The sequence below is a fragment of the Sapajus apella genome, unplaced genomic scaffold (assembly GCF_009761245.1).
Source record: "Sapajus apella isolate SASKATOON/1434 unplaced genomic scaffold, GSC_monkey_1.0 scaffold13, whole genome shotgun sequence".
Lineage (NCBI taxonomy): Eukaryota > Metazoa > Chordata > Mammalia > Primates > Cebidae > Sapajus > Sapajus apella.
The window spans coordinates 28,047,701-28,065,173 of record NW_022436953.1 but is presented as its reverse complement, the minus strand read 5'-3'; the positions used below and the strand labels follow the sequence as shown (position 1 = coordinate 28,065,173).

The 17,473-nt window shown below is 39.8% G+C and overlaps 1 protein-coding gene across 3 annotated transcripts in view; it reads right to left on the bottom strand.

The window, feature by feature from the left end:
* ZRANB1 (zinc finger RANBP2-type containing 1) overlaps nt 1-17,473 on the bottom strand; it is a 65,833-nt gene that overhangs the window by 4,065 nt on the left and 44,295 nt on the right. For all 3 annotated transcript variants that reach the window (XM_032281968.1, XM_032281966.1, XM_032281967.1), the window contains 5 exons: nt 15,201-15,388; nt 9,715-9,868; nt 8,161-8,232; nt 7,179-7,377; nt 311-431 (listed from right to left, as the gene is read on the bottom strand). In XM_032281968.1, the coding sequence (XP_032137859.1) occupies nt 311-431; nt 7,179-7,377; nt 8,161-8,232; nt 9,715-9,868; nt 15,201-15,388 (734 nt within the window). The remainder of the gene's footprint in view (nt 1-310; nt 432-7,178; nt 7,378-8,160; nt 8,233-9,714; nt 9,869-15,200; nt 15,389-17,473) is intronic.

Here is a 17,473-nt window from a genome sequence, read left to right as displayed (position 1 = left end):
AATTCATTCCCACATGAATGGAGAGCAATCCCAAGACTATCTACTGTGTGTGACCTTCTGATGGTTTTTAATCATTCGACATAAAACACACATTACTCTCCCTGTTCTGCAGTGAGGGCTTGCTATGGTCAACTATACTTGCTATGGTATTTATTTTGATACATGACTAGAACCCAAGTTGACTGATACAGAGTCAGGCATTCTTTTCTTTGTACCCACATTGCCTCCAACATGGTTTGCTCAAATAAATCAATTTAGACTACATGGTTTACTTTTCTCATAGAAGCAACAAAACTTGAAGCATCCTCACCTGACTAGCAAGAGAGAGTATAAATGCCCAGTCTTCTTGCCACTGTTCTTCCCTCAAGGAAAAATGTAAACCAAAGCTCTGAGAATACCATGATTCCCAATCTTTCCAGCGTGTGTAAAACCTAAAAAAACAAGATAGTAAAAAAATAAGCCTTCTTATAAGGATATAAAATATTTATATATATATAAAACTTCTTATATAGATACAAAACATTTAAAGTTCTGATCATTTTTATTTAATGTAGTCTTTAAGCAGTTTGCGAGGCAATTAATCATTTGATTTTGCCTGGGTGATAACGGGTTTTTCAAATGAAAAATGCCTCCCTCTTCCACTAGCAGATACCTTATAACATCCTTTAACATCTTTCGCCAGAATTTACTTTACCAACAACCAAATTTTCGAACTTCAAACACTAACAATGAGACCGGTTATCTTCAACTAGTTAGTTTACACACAAAAAAAAAAAACTCATCTGAAATGTTGGATACAAGACACGACATTTCTCTATCAATATATAGAGTATACCACCTGCAATCACTTGTGTAAACAATAGATGGGAAATATTCCATGTCTTCATAATATTAAGATCAATCATTTTTATCTGATGATCACCTAATGATTCAAAAACAACCCAAAAAACCCCACTGCAATGACAGAAAACATGCCTTCTTTATGCTTAACCTGAATCACTGAAAACGATTCTTCGTCTATCATGTGTAAAAATTAAATTCAGAAATAATTATGCTAGTAATTACATTTCACTGTCTTATAAAAACAAGCCAACTAAGACCTCTAAAATGAAGACATCTTTAATCTGTTTATAACATCACATTTCTCTCCTATACATTTGAATTCTAGGTAAAAGAAACAAAAGACAAGGAAATCTGTTGTGTTGTTAAAAAGTTCTAGCATATTAAAGTTAAACGTGAACAGGTATGGTAGCTCACACCTGTAAAATTATAGCACTTTGGGAGGCTGAAGAGGGAGAACTGCCTGAGGCCCAGAATTCAAAAACCTGGCCAACATAGTGAGACCCCATCTCTATTTAAAAAAAAACAAAAGTTAAATGTGTTGGTGTCACATGTAACTTTGCAGTAATTTAATGAAGGACTCCTTAGAAAATAAATATATTTTCCAAAGAAATTAAATTATAATGTTCCAGGGGTTTAACTCAGTTGATTTTAAAACATTTTTCATACTCCAGGTAACTAAGGATGTTTAATCATAATTCCAAATGTTTTAAAATTAAAATATGTATATTCCTCTTTTACAATAGCTAAAATAGACAGAAATGTGTTTGAATATTTTGACAACAGTGATGAAATACGTTGTTTTGAAAAGTTCAAGGAGAAATATCAAACAGATAAATTGTTAACATAGTGAAAGTTGTATGCAGTTCAGAAATTTCTTGATTAGTGCCTAAAATCATTTTATAAATGAGACAGCTAAGTTAGCCAGAAATTCAATGATGATTGCACTCAAAACTCTCCAAAGACCGCTGAAGAAGAGAGTCCAATAAAAGTTTTTCTTTCTTTCCTTCTTTCTTTCTTTCTTTCTTGACTGAGGACTTTCACCGTGTCACCCAGGCTGGAATGCAGTGTATGATCTTGGCTCACTGCAATCTCCACCTCCCAGGTTCAAGCGAATTCTCTCCTGCCTCAGCCTCCTGAGCAGCTGGGACTACAGGCGTGCGCCACCACCCCCAACTAATTTTTGTATTTTTTAGTAGAAACGGGGTTTCACCATATTGGACAGGCTGGTCTCGAACTCCTGGACCCCGTGATTCACTTGCCTCAGCCTCCCAAAGTGCTGGGATTGCAAGCGTGAACCACCATGCCCAGCCTAAAATATACTTTAAACATGTTAAAACATTCATCCTCACCATTTTAAGACCTAAACTCTGAAACTACCAGGGTCTCCATAAGAACAGACAAGCAAACCAAATCCAGCAATATATGACCAAATGGTACACGAATACAAGTTTGGTTTCACATTCAAAATTCAATTCCATGTTCATGGGTTGGAAGGCTCAATATTGTCAAGCTGGCAATACCATCACCACCCCAATTAATACACGGATTCAATGCAATCCCAATCCAAATCCCAGCTGTCTTTACAAAAACTGATGGGCTGGATCCTAAAATTTATATGGAAATCCAAAGGACTTAAAATAGTCAAAATTACCTTGAACTATAAACCAACAGGCAAAGCTCCGCTGTGGCAGGGACTGGAGGAGGTGGTGCCAAGCACCACACCGTTCTGGGACACCTGTCCATATCCCAGCCCCAGGTGCTCACTCCTGAAGCATCTTTTGAGAGTGAGGACTGCGGACTAAAAGTTCTGCTGCAATAACTCTTACCAGTGGTTACTGTTAACAGCCTGTAAACAGCCTAGTTCCTTCTTACTCTAGTAGCCATTCCCTATCCAGCCTATTTACTACATCACGCTCTATTTCTCCCCCACCGCCTTTTTTTTTTTTTTTTTTTTTTTTTTTTAAGCCTGTGGTCACCTACGTTGGAGTGCAGTGGCATGATCTTGGCTCACTGCAGCCTTGACCTTCCAGGCTCAAACGATCCTTCCACCTCTGCCTCCGAAGTAGCTGGAACTACAGGCACACACTACCACGCCTGGCTAAATTTTGTATTTTTTGGTAGAGACAGGGTTTTGCTATGTTGTCCAAGCTGGTCTTAAACTCCTAGGCTCAAGAGATCCGCCCACAGTCTCCCTATCTCTGTGCTAGACTTTTGGGACCTCAAATGACTCACAACCATCTGAGAATTCCAGTCCATACAAACATGAGTGACAACTCAGACTCATATGATCACCCACAGCCAGCTCTAAGGAACAGGTGGGCATAAACTCCAAAGCAATTCTTACTCACCACAAATGTATTTTTTTTTTTTTTTTTTTTTTTTAAAAAAAAAAAGGCCCGTGCAGTAGCTCACACCTGTAATCTCAGCACTTTCGGAGGCTAAGGCAGGAGGAACTCTTGAGCCTAGAAGTTCAAGACCAGGCTGGGCAATATAGTGAGATCTCAACCTCTACAGAAAAATTTAAAAATTAGCCACATGTGGTAGCACACTCCTGTGGTCCCAGCTACTCCTAGGAGGCTGAGGTGGGAGCATCACCTGGGCCGAGAAGGTGGAGGATGCAGTAAGCCAAGATCATGCCCCTGCACTCCAGCCTGAGTGACAGAGCAAGACCCTTTCTCGAAAAACAAACAAAAACAACAACAACAAAAACCCTCACAACTAGCAAAAAAAAAAGACACCACCTCTAAAATTCACAATGTACTTTCAGCCTTTCAATAGATCAGGAAATTTTCAAAGAAAGGGCCAGGCGCGGTGGCTCACACCTATAATCCTAGCACTTTGGGAAGCCAAAGAGGGCAGACGGACTGCCTGAGCTCAGGAGTTCAAGACAAGCCTGAGCAACATGGCAAAACCCCATTTCTACTAAAAATACAAAAAATTAGAGGGGTATGGTGACACCATTTGCAACCCCAGCTACTCGGGAGGCTGAGGCACAAGAATTGTTTGAACCTGGGAGGCAGAGGTTGCAGTGAGCCGAGATCGTGCCACTGTACTCTGGCCTGGATGACAGAGTATGACTCTGTCTCAAAAAGAAAAAAAAAAAACAGAATATTACCACCAAAGAAAAGATTACAGGATGCCTTTTTAGCGGGTACCTGCAAAGTGGTAGCTTTACCACAGTTCAAACCTGGCTTTCCATCTTACAGGGCAGAGTCATCACCAAAACTTCAAGGCAGACCTGTGAAACAACATTGCCAAGAGCCCACTGTCTTAGGAACCAAACCATGCTCATCCTCTTGACACAGGCAGGCCCATAGCAGTGGACATGTAAATCAGCAGCAGCAAGCTGCTTGGTAACCACAAGACCTGATCAAGAGGGCCAGACAGAGCACTGACCACCATCAGGCTTACCTAGCCCGATGAACCCACTTCAAGCTACCAGACCAATCTATGGCAGCCATCTCCACTAACGGGCACAAAAAGCCCTCTCTCCTGGACAATGACTAATTGGCTGAACCATCTACCTGAGTGACACATTCTTTCTTCAGCTTTATTACACATCCAATCAGGTTACCATCCAGGAAGCTATTTTATTTCTCTGATGTGCCCACAAATTGTTACTCTATTACGTTATGCTTTTTTCTCCTCCCTCCCACCCAAGGCAGAGTCTCACTCTGTCACCCAGGCTGGAGTGCTGTGGCACGATCTTGGCTCACTGCATCCTCCTCCTCCTCCTCCTCCTGCATTTAAGCAATTCTCATATCTCAGCTTCCCTAACAGCTGGGATTACAGGCATGAGCCAACCTGCCTGGCTAATTTTTACATTTAGTAGAGACAGGGTTTGACCAAGTTGGCCAGCTTTGTCTTGAACTCCTGTCCTCAAATGATCTGCCTGCCTCAGCCTCCCAAAGCACTGGGACTGCAGGCATGAGCCACACACCCAGCCATACTGTGTTATGCTTTAATCTACAATTTTGCTCTCAAGAAAGTAATTTATAGGCCGGGCTCAGTGGCTCATGCCTATCCTATAATCCCAGCACTTTGGGAGGCCAAGGTGGGCAGACTGCCTGAGATCAGGAGTTCGAGACCAGCCTGGCCAATATGGTGAAACCCTGTCTCTACTAAAAATACAAAAAATTAGCCAGGCAGGGTGTTGCATGCCTGTAGTCCCAGCTACTTGGGAGGCTGAGGTAGGAGAATCGCTTGAGCCTGGGAGGTGGAGGTTACAGCGAGCTGAGATCATGCCGCCGCACTCCAGTCTGGGCGACACAGCAAGACTTCGTCTCAAAGAAAGAGGGACAGAGAGGGGAGGAGAGGGGGAGGGGGACGGGAGGAGAGGAGGAGGGAAGGGCAGGGAGAGAAAAAGAAAAAGTAACTTACATTGTTCTCATTTCCAAATTCTAGAGAGTGCTTTCATTCAGTAACGTAAGTATTTCCTGAGCACCTACTGTATGTCAGGCTATTCTAAGTACTGGATCTTCCACAACAAAACAAAACAAAATCCCTGTTCTCATGAACTTTATAATGTTACTTATGTAAGCCCTAAATACTGAAAAGAAAATTTACAACTGTTAAGTGCTCAAAAATGACATAAAGGGCCAGGCACAGTGGCTCACACCTATAATCCCACCACTTTGGGAGGCTGTTAAGTGCTCAAAAATGACATAAAGGGCCAGGCACGGTGGATCACTTGAGGTCAGGAGTTCGAGACCAGCTTGGCCAACATGGCTAAACCTCATCAATACGAAAACTACAAAAATCAGCTGGACATGGTGGCAGGCACCTGTAATCCCAGCTACTTGGGACACTGAGGCAGGAGAATTGCTTGAACCTGGGAAGGCAGAAGCTACAGGGAGCCATCACACCACTGCACTCCAGCCTGGGCAACAGAGCAAGACTCTGTCTCAAAAAATAAAAATAAAAAGACATAAAGATACTAGGGTAATAAAGTTCTCTAGAGTAGGGTTTTTAGCATTATTTGTAAGCATTCAATTAGATAAAGGAGAAAAAACACATATTGATGTAGGGAAAACTGTACGACTTTTTACATGGCTTCTGCTAGTTACTAACTTCAACAATAGGCAATTTAGCCTCTTTGAGCCTTATAAAATAACTAAATGAGATAATGTTCAAAGAAGCAAGAAAATACCACGGAAGTCAAATAAATGTAGAGACTGAACTATCCATTCACAGAAACAATGATTTTTCCAGTGTCTGGATGCAGGTAAAATATATCTATATAAAGAACACTTTGAGACAACCGAAGAAATATGATTATGAACTGTTAGATAACTGAATCAATGTTGAATTACTTAGATGTAGTAATGGGGATGTGGGTGAGCAGGAGAATATTCTTGTTCTGGAAAGATACATATTGATATTTTGAAGGGTAAAGCATCATGATGTCTACAATGAACTGATCCAGCAGTCTTTCTATATGGTGACACGGAGCAGGTGTGGCAAAATGTTAACAGCTGCTCAACTGAATGAAGAAAATACTGGGATCCATTGCACTGAATTTCTTTAAAATTATTATATGAGTTTAAAATTTGCAAAATAAAAAATGTGATCTTAAGACTCCCTCAGGAAGGAAAAAAACTTGTAACACAATGTCAAGATAATCTCTTAGTTGAACACAAATATTAAATAAGGCTGGGTGTGGCAGCTCAGGCCTGTCATCCCAGCACTTTGGGAGCCTCAGGCAGGTGGATCACTTGAGATCACGATATCAAAGCCAGCCTGGGCAACATGGCAAAACCCCATCTCTACCAAAAATGATAAAAGTAGCCAGGCATGGTGATGAGCACCTGAAGTTCCAGCTAATCAGGGGGCTAAGGTGGAAGGATGGCTTGAGTACAGGAGGTGAGGGATGCAGTGAGCCAAGATTCCACCACTGCACTCCAGCCCAGCGACTAAGCCGGACCCCGACTGAGCCAGACCCTGTCTCCATCGAGGGATCAATCAATCAATCCGAAAGATCTTATCAATACTTACGGCTACTATAACTTGAAATGCTGAATTTGAAATGTTCAAATACACTGCTTCTGTTTTATAGAAACAATAAATGCTTGCATTTTAAAGCTTCAAATGTTTCTATTTTAAAATTTAGCAAAAAAAGGTACAAAAACCATTGATTCTTGCTTTTATCGTGTTTCTTGAGGGAAAAACAAAAACAAAAACCACGGACATGTTCAACATATTTTAATGTCCAAAATGAACCGTTTTTCCTCTAGTTTCCATATAAAATATAACTGACATGAAAAGTATTCCACGACTACAGGAAATGATCCAGCAAACGCACTCCTGGTTTGAAACAGGGAAGAATGCCAGCTCACCAATGTGAACAGTCATGCAGGCTGTCATGCAGGGCTTTCCGAAGCACCGAGTCCTTGTCATAAATGCCCCAGGTAGCCTGTAGTACTGAATCAAGTAGGCAGTCTCCTGCAGTCCGATTCCAAAGTGCATACAGTCGACTGTCCAAACGTGTAGCCAATTCCAAGGACCAGTTAATAATTGGAGATTCTTCTTCTAATTCTGTACGATGAATTTAAATACATGTTCATTTCCATACCTATGTCATTGGAGAATATTCATGGGGAGAAGAACCTATTTTCTAGATATAAAATGGTTTATATGCAATTTACCAATAAACACCTAAATAAAAACTGACCAATTGAAATACAAACTTTTGAGTACTGGAAACATCTTCTGCCTCTAGAATAATTTAATCAACTTTTAAATTCTTTATAGTATGATCTTCTAAAAAGTGTTTAATATAGAAATACAAATTCTGGAACAGGAGGCGGAAACCCAGGTTTTGAAATTTTTGTTATCTTTATTTGTGCACTCTGTGACAGTGAACAATACAATGTAACACTGAAATTCAGGACTCTGTATCTTTAAACCAGCCAGGCGAGGTGGCTCATGCCTGTAATCTTAGCACTTTGGGAGGCTGAGGTGGGTGTACTGCCTGAGCTCAGGAGTTCGAGACCAGCCTGGGCAACACGGTGAAATCCCATCTCTACTAAAATACAAAAAATAAGCTGGGTGTAGCGGCATGCACCTGAAGTCTTAGTTACTCGGGAGGTTGAGGCAGAAGAACTGCTAGAACCCAGGAGGCAGAGGTTTCGGTGAGCCAAGATCGCACCACTGTACTACAACCTGAGTAACACAGCGAGACTCTGTCTCAATCAATGAATCAGTCAATAAACAAACAAACAAACCAAGCTGACCATACACCAAACTTTACCATATCTTATTAAACAAAACTTACTTGATCAGAAAAAGGTAAATTGTACTCATTAATTCCATGTTTACCTTTTTGAACGTCTCTATCAAGCACCTCATCAAATAATTTTTCTTGGACTGTTGGAGGCAAATCTTCAATATCTACAAAGAAAAAGCCAACTTAAAAGATCTTTTGTTTCATAACTTATATTTGATATTAGCATTTACTAGTAACTTCCTCTAAAATAACTCCCTTTCCATCGAAGGTTATCAGATAGCTTTTTCTTAATATACAAGTATAATGTGAGTTGTATAAAATATTTCTTTTCTGGGCCAGGTGCAGTGACTCACACCTATAATTCCAGCACTTTGGGAGGCTGAGGTCAGCAGAATGCTTGAACTCAGGATTCTGAGACCTGCCTGGGCAACACGGCAAAACCCTATCTCTACAAAAAATATACAAAAATGAATCACATGAGGTGGCAGATGCCTGTAGTTACAGCTACTCAGAAGACGATGGTGAGAGAACTGCTGGAGCCTGGCGAGGTCAAGACTACAGTGAGCTATGATCTTGCCACTGCACTGCAGCCTGGGTAGTAGAGTGAGACCCCATCTCAAAAAAAACAATCTGATCATTCTGGGGTAAGCTTAAATACAGAATGAGTGCATTTCGAACGAAATTTCCTCCAATTTCAGAAAACTTAATTATTATTTCCTACAAGTTGTAAACGCCCATTTATGTCAGAATATAAAAATTAAAACCACTCAGATCTAGGCTGAGTAACACTGCAAGACTCCATCTCTACAAAAAATTTTTAAATTAGCCAGGCGTGGGGGGCATACACCTACAGTCCTAGCTACTCAGGAGGCCAAGCCAGAAGGATCACTTGAGCCCAGAAGTTGGGAGGATGCAGTGTGCTATCATCATGCCACTGCACTCCAGCCTGGGCAACAGAGCAAGACTCTATTTCAATTTAAAAAAAAAAAAAAAAACAGATCTCAGATGAAAGATTTTAGAAACTTCTGGTGTTTGGTACTAACCAAACACCAATTGACAAAATGCCAAACATCAATGCCAGCTGACAAAAAGCATTCTGAAAGCCATCTTCAACTGTCAATGAATTGAAACATGAAAAGTTGCTTAACAAATACAGTAGAAATAAATACAATGAATAAAAAAAGGGATGACATGTTCAAGAGAATGGAGTATGTTCAACTGAAATATCATAGCTCTACCCATCAAAAGCTCATGTTCTAAACCCATTTAATACCAGGTTATCAATATAGCTATCTAATTTCAAAATAACATACAACCATGAAAAGGGAAAATTTTTCAAAGGAGATTTTTTTAAAGATATTCTAAAATAAAACCAAAGAGAAAATAAAAAACAGATTTTCAAAAAATAAGCTGAGGTCCACAAAGAAATCCATTACTATCAACTGCTGTATTCCTCTCAGATAACTAAAGAATTTACTAACAAGTAGCTTTCTATATGGTCACTTCCAGCATAAATAGGACAGTCAAGTAATTTAAAATGCACATATAGTAGCTATGTTATGTGCCTTCTAACAAAAACATTTTTCACCCATATACACAAATATAATAAAATTAAAAAATATTTTTACATTAGATTTTGGAGTTACCTGCTGGCAACGTAAATGTTACAAGGTCAGTCAGAAAATAGCAAGCAAAATCCCCCTTTCTCTGATGAAGAGAGGCAGCGATCTCTCTCCGGATTTGTTCTGTCAGTTCAGGACACACCATTGCTGGAATACACTTTGCTGCTTGTTGAGACACCTTAAATACAAAACAAACTTTCCTCTCATCTCATGTATTATAAATAGAAGCAGAAAACAACAGTATTTCAAAGAAATCAGCAAAATTTCCCAATAATTCAAGGTTTTATTTAATCTTAAAATACATTGGGTTTTATTTCCTTATCAATGAAAGTACGTATCAGTACAACTTTTCAAAAAGTGATAAAAATAATTTAACCTCTGATTCAGTCTTTCTATTTAAGAATTTATCGCAAGGAAATACTCAAAGATGCACATAAAAATTTATGGAAAAGGGTGTTGTCCATAGACATATCACAGGAAGAGGGAGGGCAGAAAACCTAAGTAGACTAATCATCATGTACCCAATAAAAACATCTTTTAACAGCTCACAAAGAAAGAGAAAACTGCAAACATTCTTCTCCTACAAGCTTCAAGTACCCTAGTTTGGACTAAAAAAAAAGAGCATGGTATTTAAAGGGTTACTTCCCACTGCCCTCAAGCCTTTTCTTCCTCTCCATTTGTTACCACTCTGAGTTTTTTAAAAAGCATTTGGCATCTTCAACTTTAAACACAGACTGCCAACATCTGAAGCTCGGCCTGACAGGAGTGAGATGGGAGCACTACTGCACAGGCCTCTAAGCAAGAAACAACAAACCAAGGAAGACTAGAACTTTTCTTCTTTTTTTTTATTTTTTTTCTTCTTTTTAAAATGCTAAATAGCAACAAATGTTGCAAAGATTTAATTTAACCTTATATTTCAGTCATATCCAGTTTGTGAAGCTAAATAAAACTATGTACACAAAATTCTAAAATCATAGTTGAGCATCTGTGAAAATACAACGAGGCCAAGCACAGTGGTTCATGCCTGTGATCCCACCAACTCTGGGAGGCTGAGGTGAGTGGATTGCCTCAACTCAGCAGATCGCAACCAGCCTGGCCAACATGACGAAACTCTCTCTCTACTAAAAATACTACTACAAAAATTAGCTGGGAGTGGTGGAGTGCACCTGTAGTCTCAGCTACTTGGGAGGCAGAGGCATGAGAATAGCTTGAACCCAAGAGGAGAAGTTGAAGTAAGCCGAGATCGTGCCACAGCACTCCAGCCTGGGCAACAGAGTGAGACTCTGCCTCAAAAAAAAATAAATAAAAAATAAAAAATAAAAAATGGTGCAAACCCAGAGTGAGCCTGTTCCCAGACATCACCAACCTGGACAACCATCCTCCCAAGGGTAAGTGGGGTCTGAAGAGCAACAGGTCTTCCAGCTGCTGCTGCTGCTTCTCAAAAAGTAAGGTTTACTGATAATGTTACCTACATAATATATGTGGACAACTAACTGCAATTGCCATTAAAAGAAATAGTGTTTCAAAAACTCCGCATACCCAACAGTCACCTGACTCCCTATTTCAAAACTCCGGCCTGGCCCAGTGGCTCACACCTGTAATCCCAGCACTGCATGAGGCCAAAGCAGGAGGATCACTTGAGTTCTGGAATTCAAGACCAGCCTGGACAACATAATGAAACTCTGCCTCTATCCAAAAAGGAAAAAAAAAAAAAATACATTTATATATATACACGCACATATGCTAGGCATGGTGGCATGCACAGTAGTCCCAGCTACTAGGGGGGCTGAGAGGTGGGAGGATCACTTGAGCCAGAGAGATCAAGGCTGCAGTGAGCTGTGATCACACCCCTGGGCAACAGAGAGAAACCTTATGTCAAAGGAAAAGAAATAAAGGACCAGCCTGGCCAACATAGCAAAACCCCAACTCCACTAAAAAATACAAAAATTAGCTGGATGTGGTGGCACACGCCTATAGTCCTAGCTATTTGGGGGACTGAGGCAGGAGAATCACTTGAACCTGGGAAGTAGAGGTTGCAATGAGCCAACACCACACCATTGCACTCCAGCCTGGGTGACAGAATGAGACTTCATTTCAAAAGAAAAATAAAAACTCCTACATGAAAATTCAGTTATACTAGACTTTATTGGCCAAGGTTATCATTAACCATTAAAATTCTCACTACATCTTAAACTACATGAGTCCAACCATTAGTCAATGCTCAAACATGGAAAACCAAATTATGTATTTTCAGACTATAACCAACTATTTGTCAAGTAACACAGTTAAAATGGCTCCCCAAAGTAAATTCAAAAATCATTTATTCCAATCATCTAGCCCTCAGGCCCTTTCCAAAAACCTAGAAAGACCTTTCGAAAAACCACCTGGACTGGACCCTGAATACCACAAACATTCTAAAATAAACCTACCCTCCAAACAACCCCTTCCACCACCATCTTTAAGCAAGATGTGCCCGTGAAGCCTGCCACTCACCTCACCTTTTCAACTTTACGGTTCTCAACCATCTCCGTAGGCTGAGAGTTCTTAATTTAGGTTCCATGATCTTGGGAATGGTCCATGAACTTTAATGGGAATTTCATTTTAATTCAATTTAAATCCATTTTCCCCAACTTTCTGCCTATATTAAAATGTATTTTCTTATATATCACAAATTTAATTTAGTATTTTGGTAACTATTACTTCAATACAACTGATTTCCTGTGTAATCTTATTTACTTCTTATTTTATGTATTTAAAAACATTATTTTGGGAAGGAGTCCATAACTTTCACGAGACTACCAACGGGGTCCATGACACAGAATATGACATACATATCCCCCAACTCTAATGTTCTCCTGTTCTCATTCCAAAAGAACTTGGCTGAGCATTCTCTGTGACACACCCCCTTAGTCTAGAGTTAGTCCAGACTCCCCCACTTCTACTCTCCCTACTGGCCCCTTTAATTCTGACCTTTGGAGTATTTACTCCATGGAGACTGAATTCATTACCAATTTTTCTCTTAGCCCGGAACAAACCCCCTCCACCTCTCCCACACTGTTCTCCAGGGTTGCTCTACATGGCCCACCGAATATAGCAAAAGTAATGGTATGTTGCATCCTAAATCCATTTATAAAAGATACTGCAGGTATCAAAGACACTGGATCACTCTCTTGCACTCTGTTTCTCTCTTGGATCACTTGCTGGGGGTGAAACCAGCTGCCGTATCATGAGCATCCCTGTAAAAGGTCTGCACGCCAAGGAATTGAAGACTCCTGCCAAAAGCCACGTGAGTGGGCTTACGAACAGATCCCCGAGCCCCAGTTGAGTCTTTTGACAACTACAGCCTTGGACCGCTTGACACTGTAAGCCAAAACTATTCAGCTAAGCGGTTCCTGGATGCTAACCCTCACGATTTCTGTGAGATAACATACGTTTCTTGTCTCAGCTGCTAAGTTTCCAGATAATCTGTGATACTGCAATAAATATACTGCTGTTCTATTATCATCCCAGTGTTAGTCCTCAGATTGTTTTCAGGAGCTCAATGGCTCATGACGGCCCCTCTAATACCCTGTAATAATCTTCTACCTACCTGAAGGGAGCCCCTAAAGATTTTCACCCTAGTTCATAGCCACCTTCTTTATCCTGGCTCCTGTTACCACCAGCAAAGTACAACTCCACACTGACAGCCCTTCTAGTATACAACACACAACACGACTAGACACCATAACACAAATGCAGCCAGGCCTTCGACACTAGAAAAACAACCTCTAACTCTTCCATCTCATGTTCCAAAACTTGGATCCCTCTACCTGAAAAGCGCCCTTCTCCCTTATACTCAGTAAGCCTGCACTTTTGTCTTCATCATGGCCTTCAGTCTCTCAAGCCCCCACCCCAGCTTCAACGGAATCCTACCAAATTGTACACGATGGTTAGCTACTACAATCATGTTTCCATCTAACCTTCAAATGTTTTAATCCCTATACATTGCCCTGTAATGGTTCGAACTTGCCAAATAATGGCAAATTTGAATAAACAAATATGCAAACAGGTATACAAAAGATGTATACTGACAAAATTTGAATCTACAACTAATATGACTCTCCGCATTTTTACTCTATTTCTCTTGTCATTAAAAAAATATTACCCGGGCCAGGCGCAGTGGCTCATGGCTGTAATCCCTGCACTTTGGGAGGCCGAGGCGGGCAGATCACCTGAGGTCAGGAGTTTGAGACCAGCCTGGCCAACATGGTGAAACCCCATCTTTCTAAAAATACCAAATTAGCCAGGCTTGGTGGCGTGTGCCTATACTCCCAACTACTTGGGAGGCTGATGCAGGAGAATCACTTGAACCCAGGAGGCAGTGGGGGCAGTGAGCCAAGATCATGCCACTACACTACAGCCTCGGCAACAGAGCGAGACTCTGTCTTAAAAAATAAAAATTAAAAATTACCTGGATAATACAGTCACATCCTGAATAATTCATATGAAATATCTATCATTTGTAGCATGTACCTGGTTATCTAAGCCAGAAACCATTAGGTACACACTGTATCTTCCCATATCTAATCAATCTACTTCTTCAGACTGAGAAGTAGTCTCCCAAACCGCCTTCCCATTTCTATGGCTACTACCCTCCTGGCAGAGTTCTTGCCAGCACCTCTATAACCCCTCCTAACCCTCTCCAGTGTGCAGCAGCCAAAACGCAATCTGCTCTGCTCACTCCCCTACACCTGTACATAACACCATTCAGTGCCCTAGGAATACTCTTCAAATTCCTTGACACAGAAGATCCTTCATAATCCAGCCTCTGCTTATCTTTCACACTTACCTTCTCTCTGTTCTCAATCACCATCTCAGCCATGCTGAGTTACCTGCAAGTCCCTGGATTCACCACAAATTCCACCATCTCTGCCCCCTGTAAAAATGCTTTCCTCAACCTCCCTTGTTTCCCTCATCCACTTCATATGGCTAACTCCCAACTCCTCCCCTTCAAAATGTAGCAAAAACATTACCTGCTATAAGAAAGAAGACAAGACACCTTTCAAAACTCTTTGCGTATTGCCACAGCACTTGGCATTTACAACTACCAGGGCACATGCTGCACAGAATTACCTGTTCATTTCTCTACTTTTCTGGAGATGCAATGAAGGAAGAGCCAATGTCTTTACAATTCTATCCCTTTTCAGCCCAGTGCATGGCACATAGTAAATACTCAATAAATATTTGTTAACTGAATGACTAACGAATGAATGACAGACACATCCCAGGCTTGTTTGAACCAAATATAGTAAGTTAAAACATTGCTGTGACTATTTAAATATTTGAAAGTATATACCCTTAAAAATTATATACTGTTGAAGTCTCTTAAGTTTAATGTTATTTTTTAAAGGGGGTAAAAGAATTCAAAACATTTTAAAACTGCTTGGAGAAACATTATAAAATCAAAAATGAAATCTAAATAACAGATTTCCTTAATATAAAAGAACATTTAACCAAAATACCACACTCACCTCTGTAAGCAATATTGCTAGCATATCCTGCCTCTGAAAACGTATAGCCAAGTGTACAAGAGTATAGCCAACGTCAAAGGCAGAAGGACGGTTCAGCAAGCGTACTTCGTCTGCGGTGAGCTGGCGTGCAATGTCTCCTCCTGATGATTTGTATGCTTCTATGGCAGCTAAATCACCTTCTACAACCCCTAAAACAAGCAGCAAGATAGAAAAGCATTTAATCATAATTTTCTTCAAAGAGCACAAACCTGAAGTAATCACTCCAAACTCTTTAAGTGCTTCTGTGCCTCCCGGATCCTGACGCATCATTTAAATGTCCTAAAGAATAAGAAAAATTAGTTTTTTCCTTTCCCTTTAAAAATTTTCCTTCCAGAACTAGAACTGCCTAGACACTTACCTTACCATCAGTACAGGCTCCAGTCTCTGGTGGGATTTAGAGGAACTTTTAGACTGTATGAACTGGATCGAAGATCAATAATCTAGTACAAGAAACCATACGTCACAAGAGACACTGAGTCCCTGGTTCTGGTCCTGCATTCATTCTGACTCTGCAGAAACTAAGGAGACAAGGATATGCTCCGGCTGGTGTTGAGCTCCTCCTGCCCCTTACACTGCATTCTTAAAACAAATGTTGAGGCTTCCATACTGCTCTTTAGCTTAGAAACAACTTAGAGCAACTGAAACCATCTTCGCTGTAAGTAAACACTGGCAACATTTTGATTTCAGACTCTCTTATAGCCAAGTCTTCCTTAAACCCATTAAGAATTATTAATAAAGTAAAAATTGAACCAGATGATTTCAAAGAAAATATGCTAAAATAAAACATTTCAATTCAGTTAGAATAGGAGGAAAATACAAATATCACTTCTGCCCAAATCTATAATGAACTCCATTATCACTGAACCATTCTATTAATCTCAACACAAATTAATGTTAGGTAAATGTAGTAATACTATCTACTAAGCAGTCTGGAAAGTACAGGTATTAATCAGCCTTGGGGGAAAAAAAGTGTAGATTAGTTTCCAGTTTACCATAAATTGTGTTTAAAACAATTTTAAAATAATTATTTGTGGGACCAAATACTTTTAAGTGTTTCCTAAGTTACATCAAGACAAATGTGTTTGCTGGGTAGAATAATAATACTAGGTAAAAATATTCTTAGTGTATTATTTTAATTGCCATCTTGAATTAGGAATTAGATAAGACGTATTTCTTAGAATGCAACAGATTGGTAAAATGCAACAATTTCCTACCATTAGTAAAGATAACAAGGCTTCAAAGTAATTCCTACATTTACTGAATCCTCATGATATACAGAACACCATGCCAGGCAAATGAGAAATACAAAGACAGTGAAAATGTGACTCCAATATTCAAAACAGTCCTTTTAAAATTACATTTGTGAGCCATAAAAGGCCAGCTTCAAAAGTTTTCAAACCCTATGGTCATAGGTCCTTCCTGCAAATTTAGATCCTCTCCTCACAAAAATGACCCCCTGCCCCCAACATAGACATATACATTCTTCAGGTTGAAAACCCATGATATTAAGGAATGCCTTCTTATAGGAATTCTTATCTTCAAAGGTTGATGATATATTCCTCACTATGTATATACAAGTTCAGCTACAAATGCCCTGTCTCCATCCATCTTATTCTTCTAAGGAACAGTGCCCTAGAGAAGTCAGGGCTAAAGCTTAATCAAGGATGGCATGAGATAAGGGCTATAAATCTTTCCAAAAGGGCAAGACTTTAAAATAGACCAGAATGTGCTACTTGAACTAAAAACAAATCTACGGCTGAAGAGTTTTCTATTTCCAATTATTATGTTCAAATACAAAAAAAAACTCTAAAACTTCTGCTTATTTAATGAACAATTAAGTATAATCTGATAGGGCCCGTAACTTTTCAGATAATTCAGTGCAGTTGAAGACAGCATGCCCATGCCATCTCCTTTTACTTCGCAGCATTTCTGTATGAAGGCAGTGACTTTTCCCTTCAGTCCTATCAAAGCCCTTAACTATTTTCGGGTATATGTAGCAGCAATGCACCTTTTATAGTCTTCAGTTTTAACCTAAAAATACAACTACTTATAAAATGTTTTGTGTTACATAAAAAATGTTCCAATCACTTCCAAAAAAACAACCCAAGAGTCTGATCAATTTACCTGAAAAAGCAAAGAGGAAGATCTGTACAATTTATGTGTGTGTGTGTGTGTGTATATATATATATATATATATGTGTGTGTGTGTATGCCTTTATGTAGGTGTTTATGTA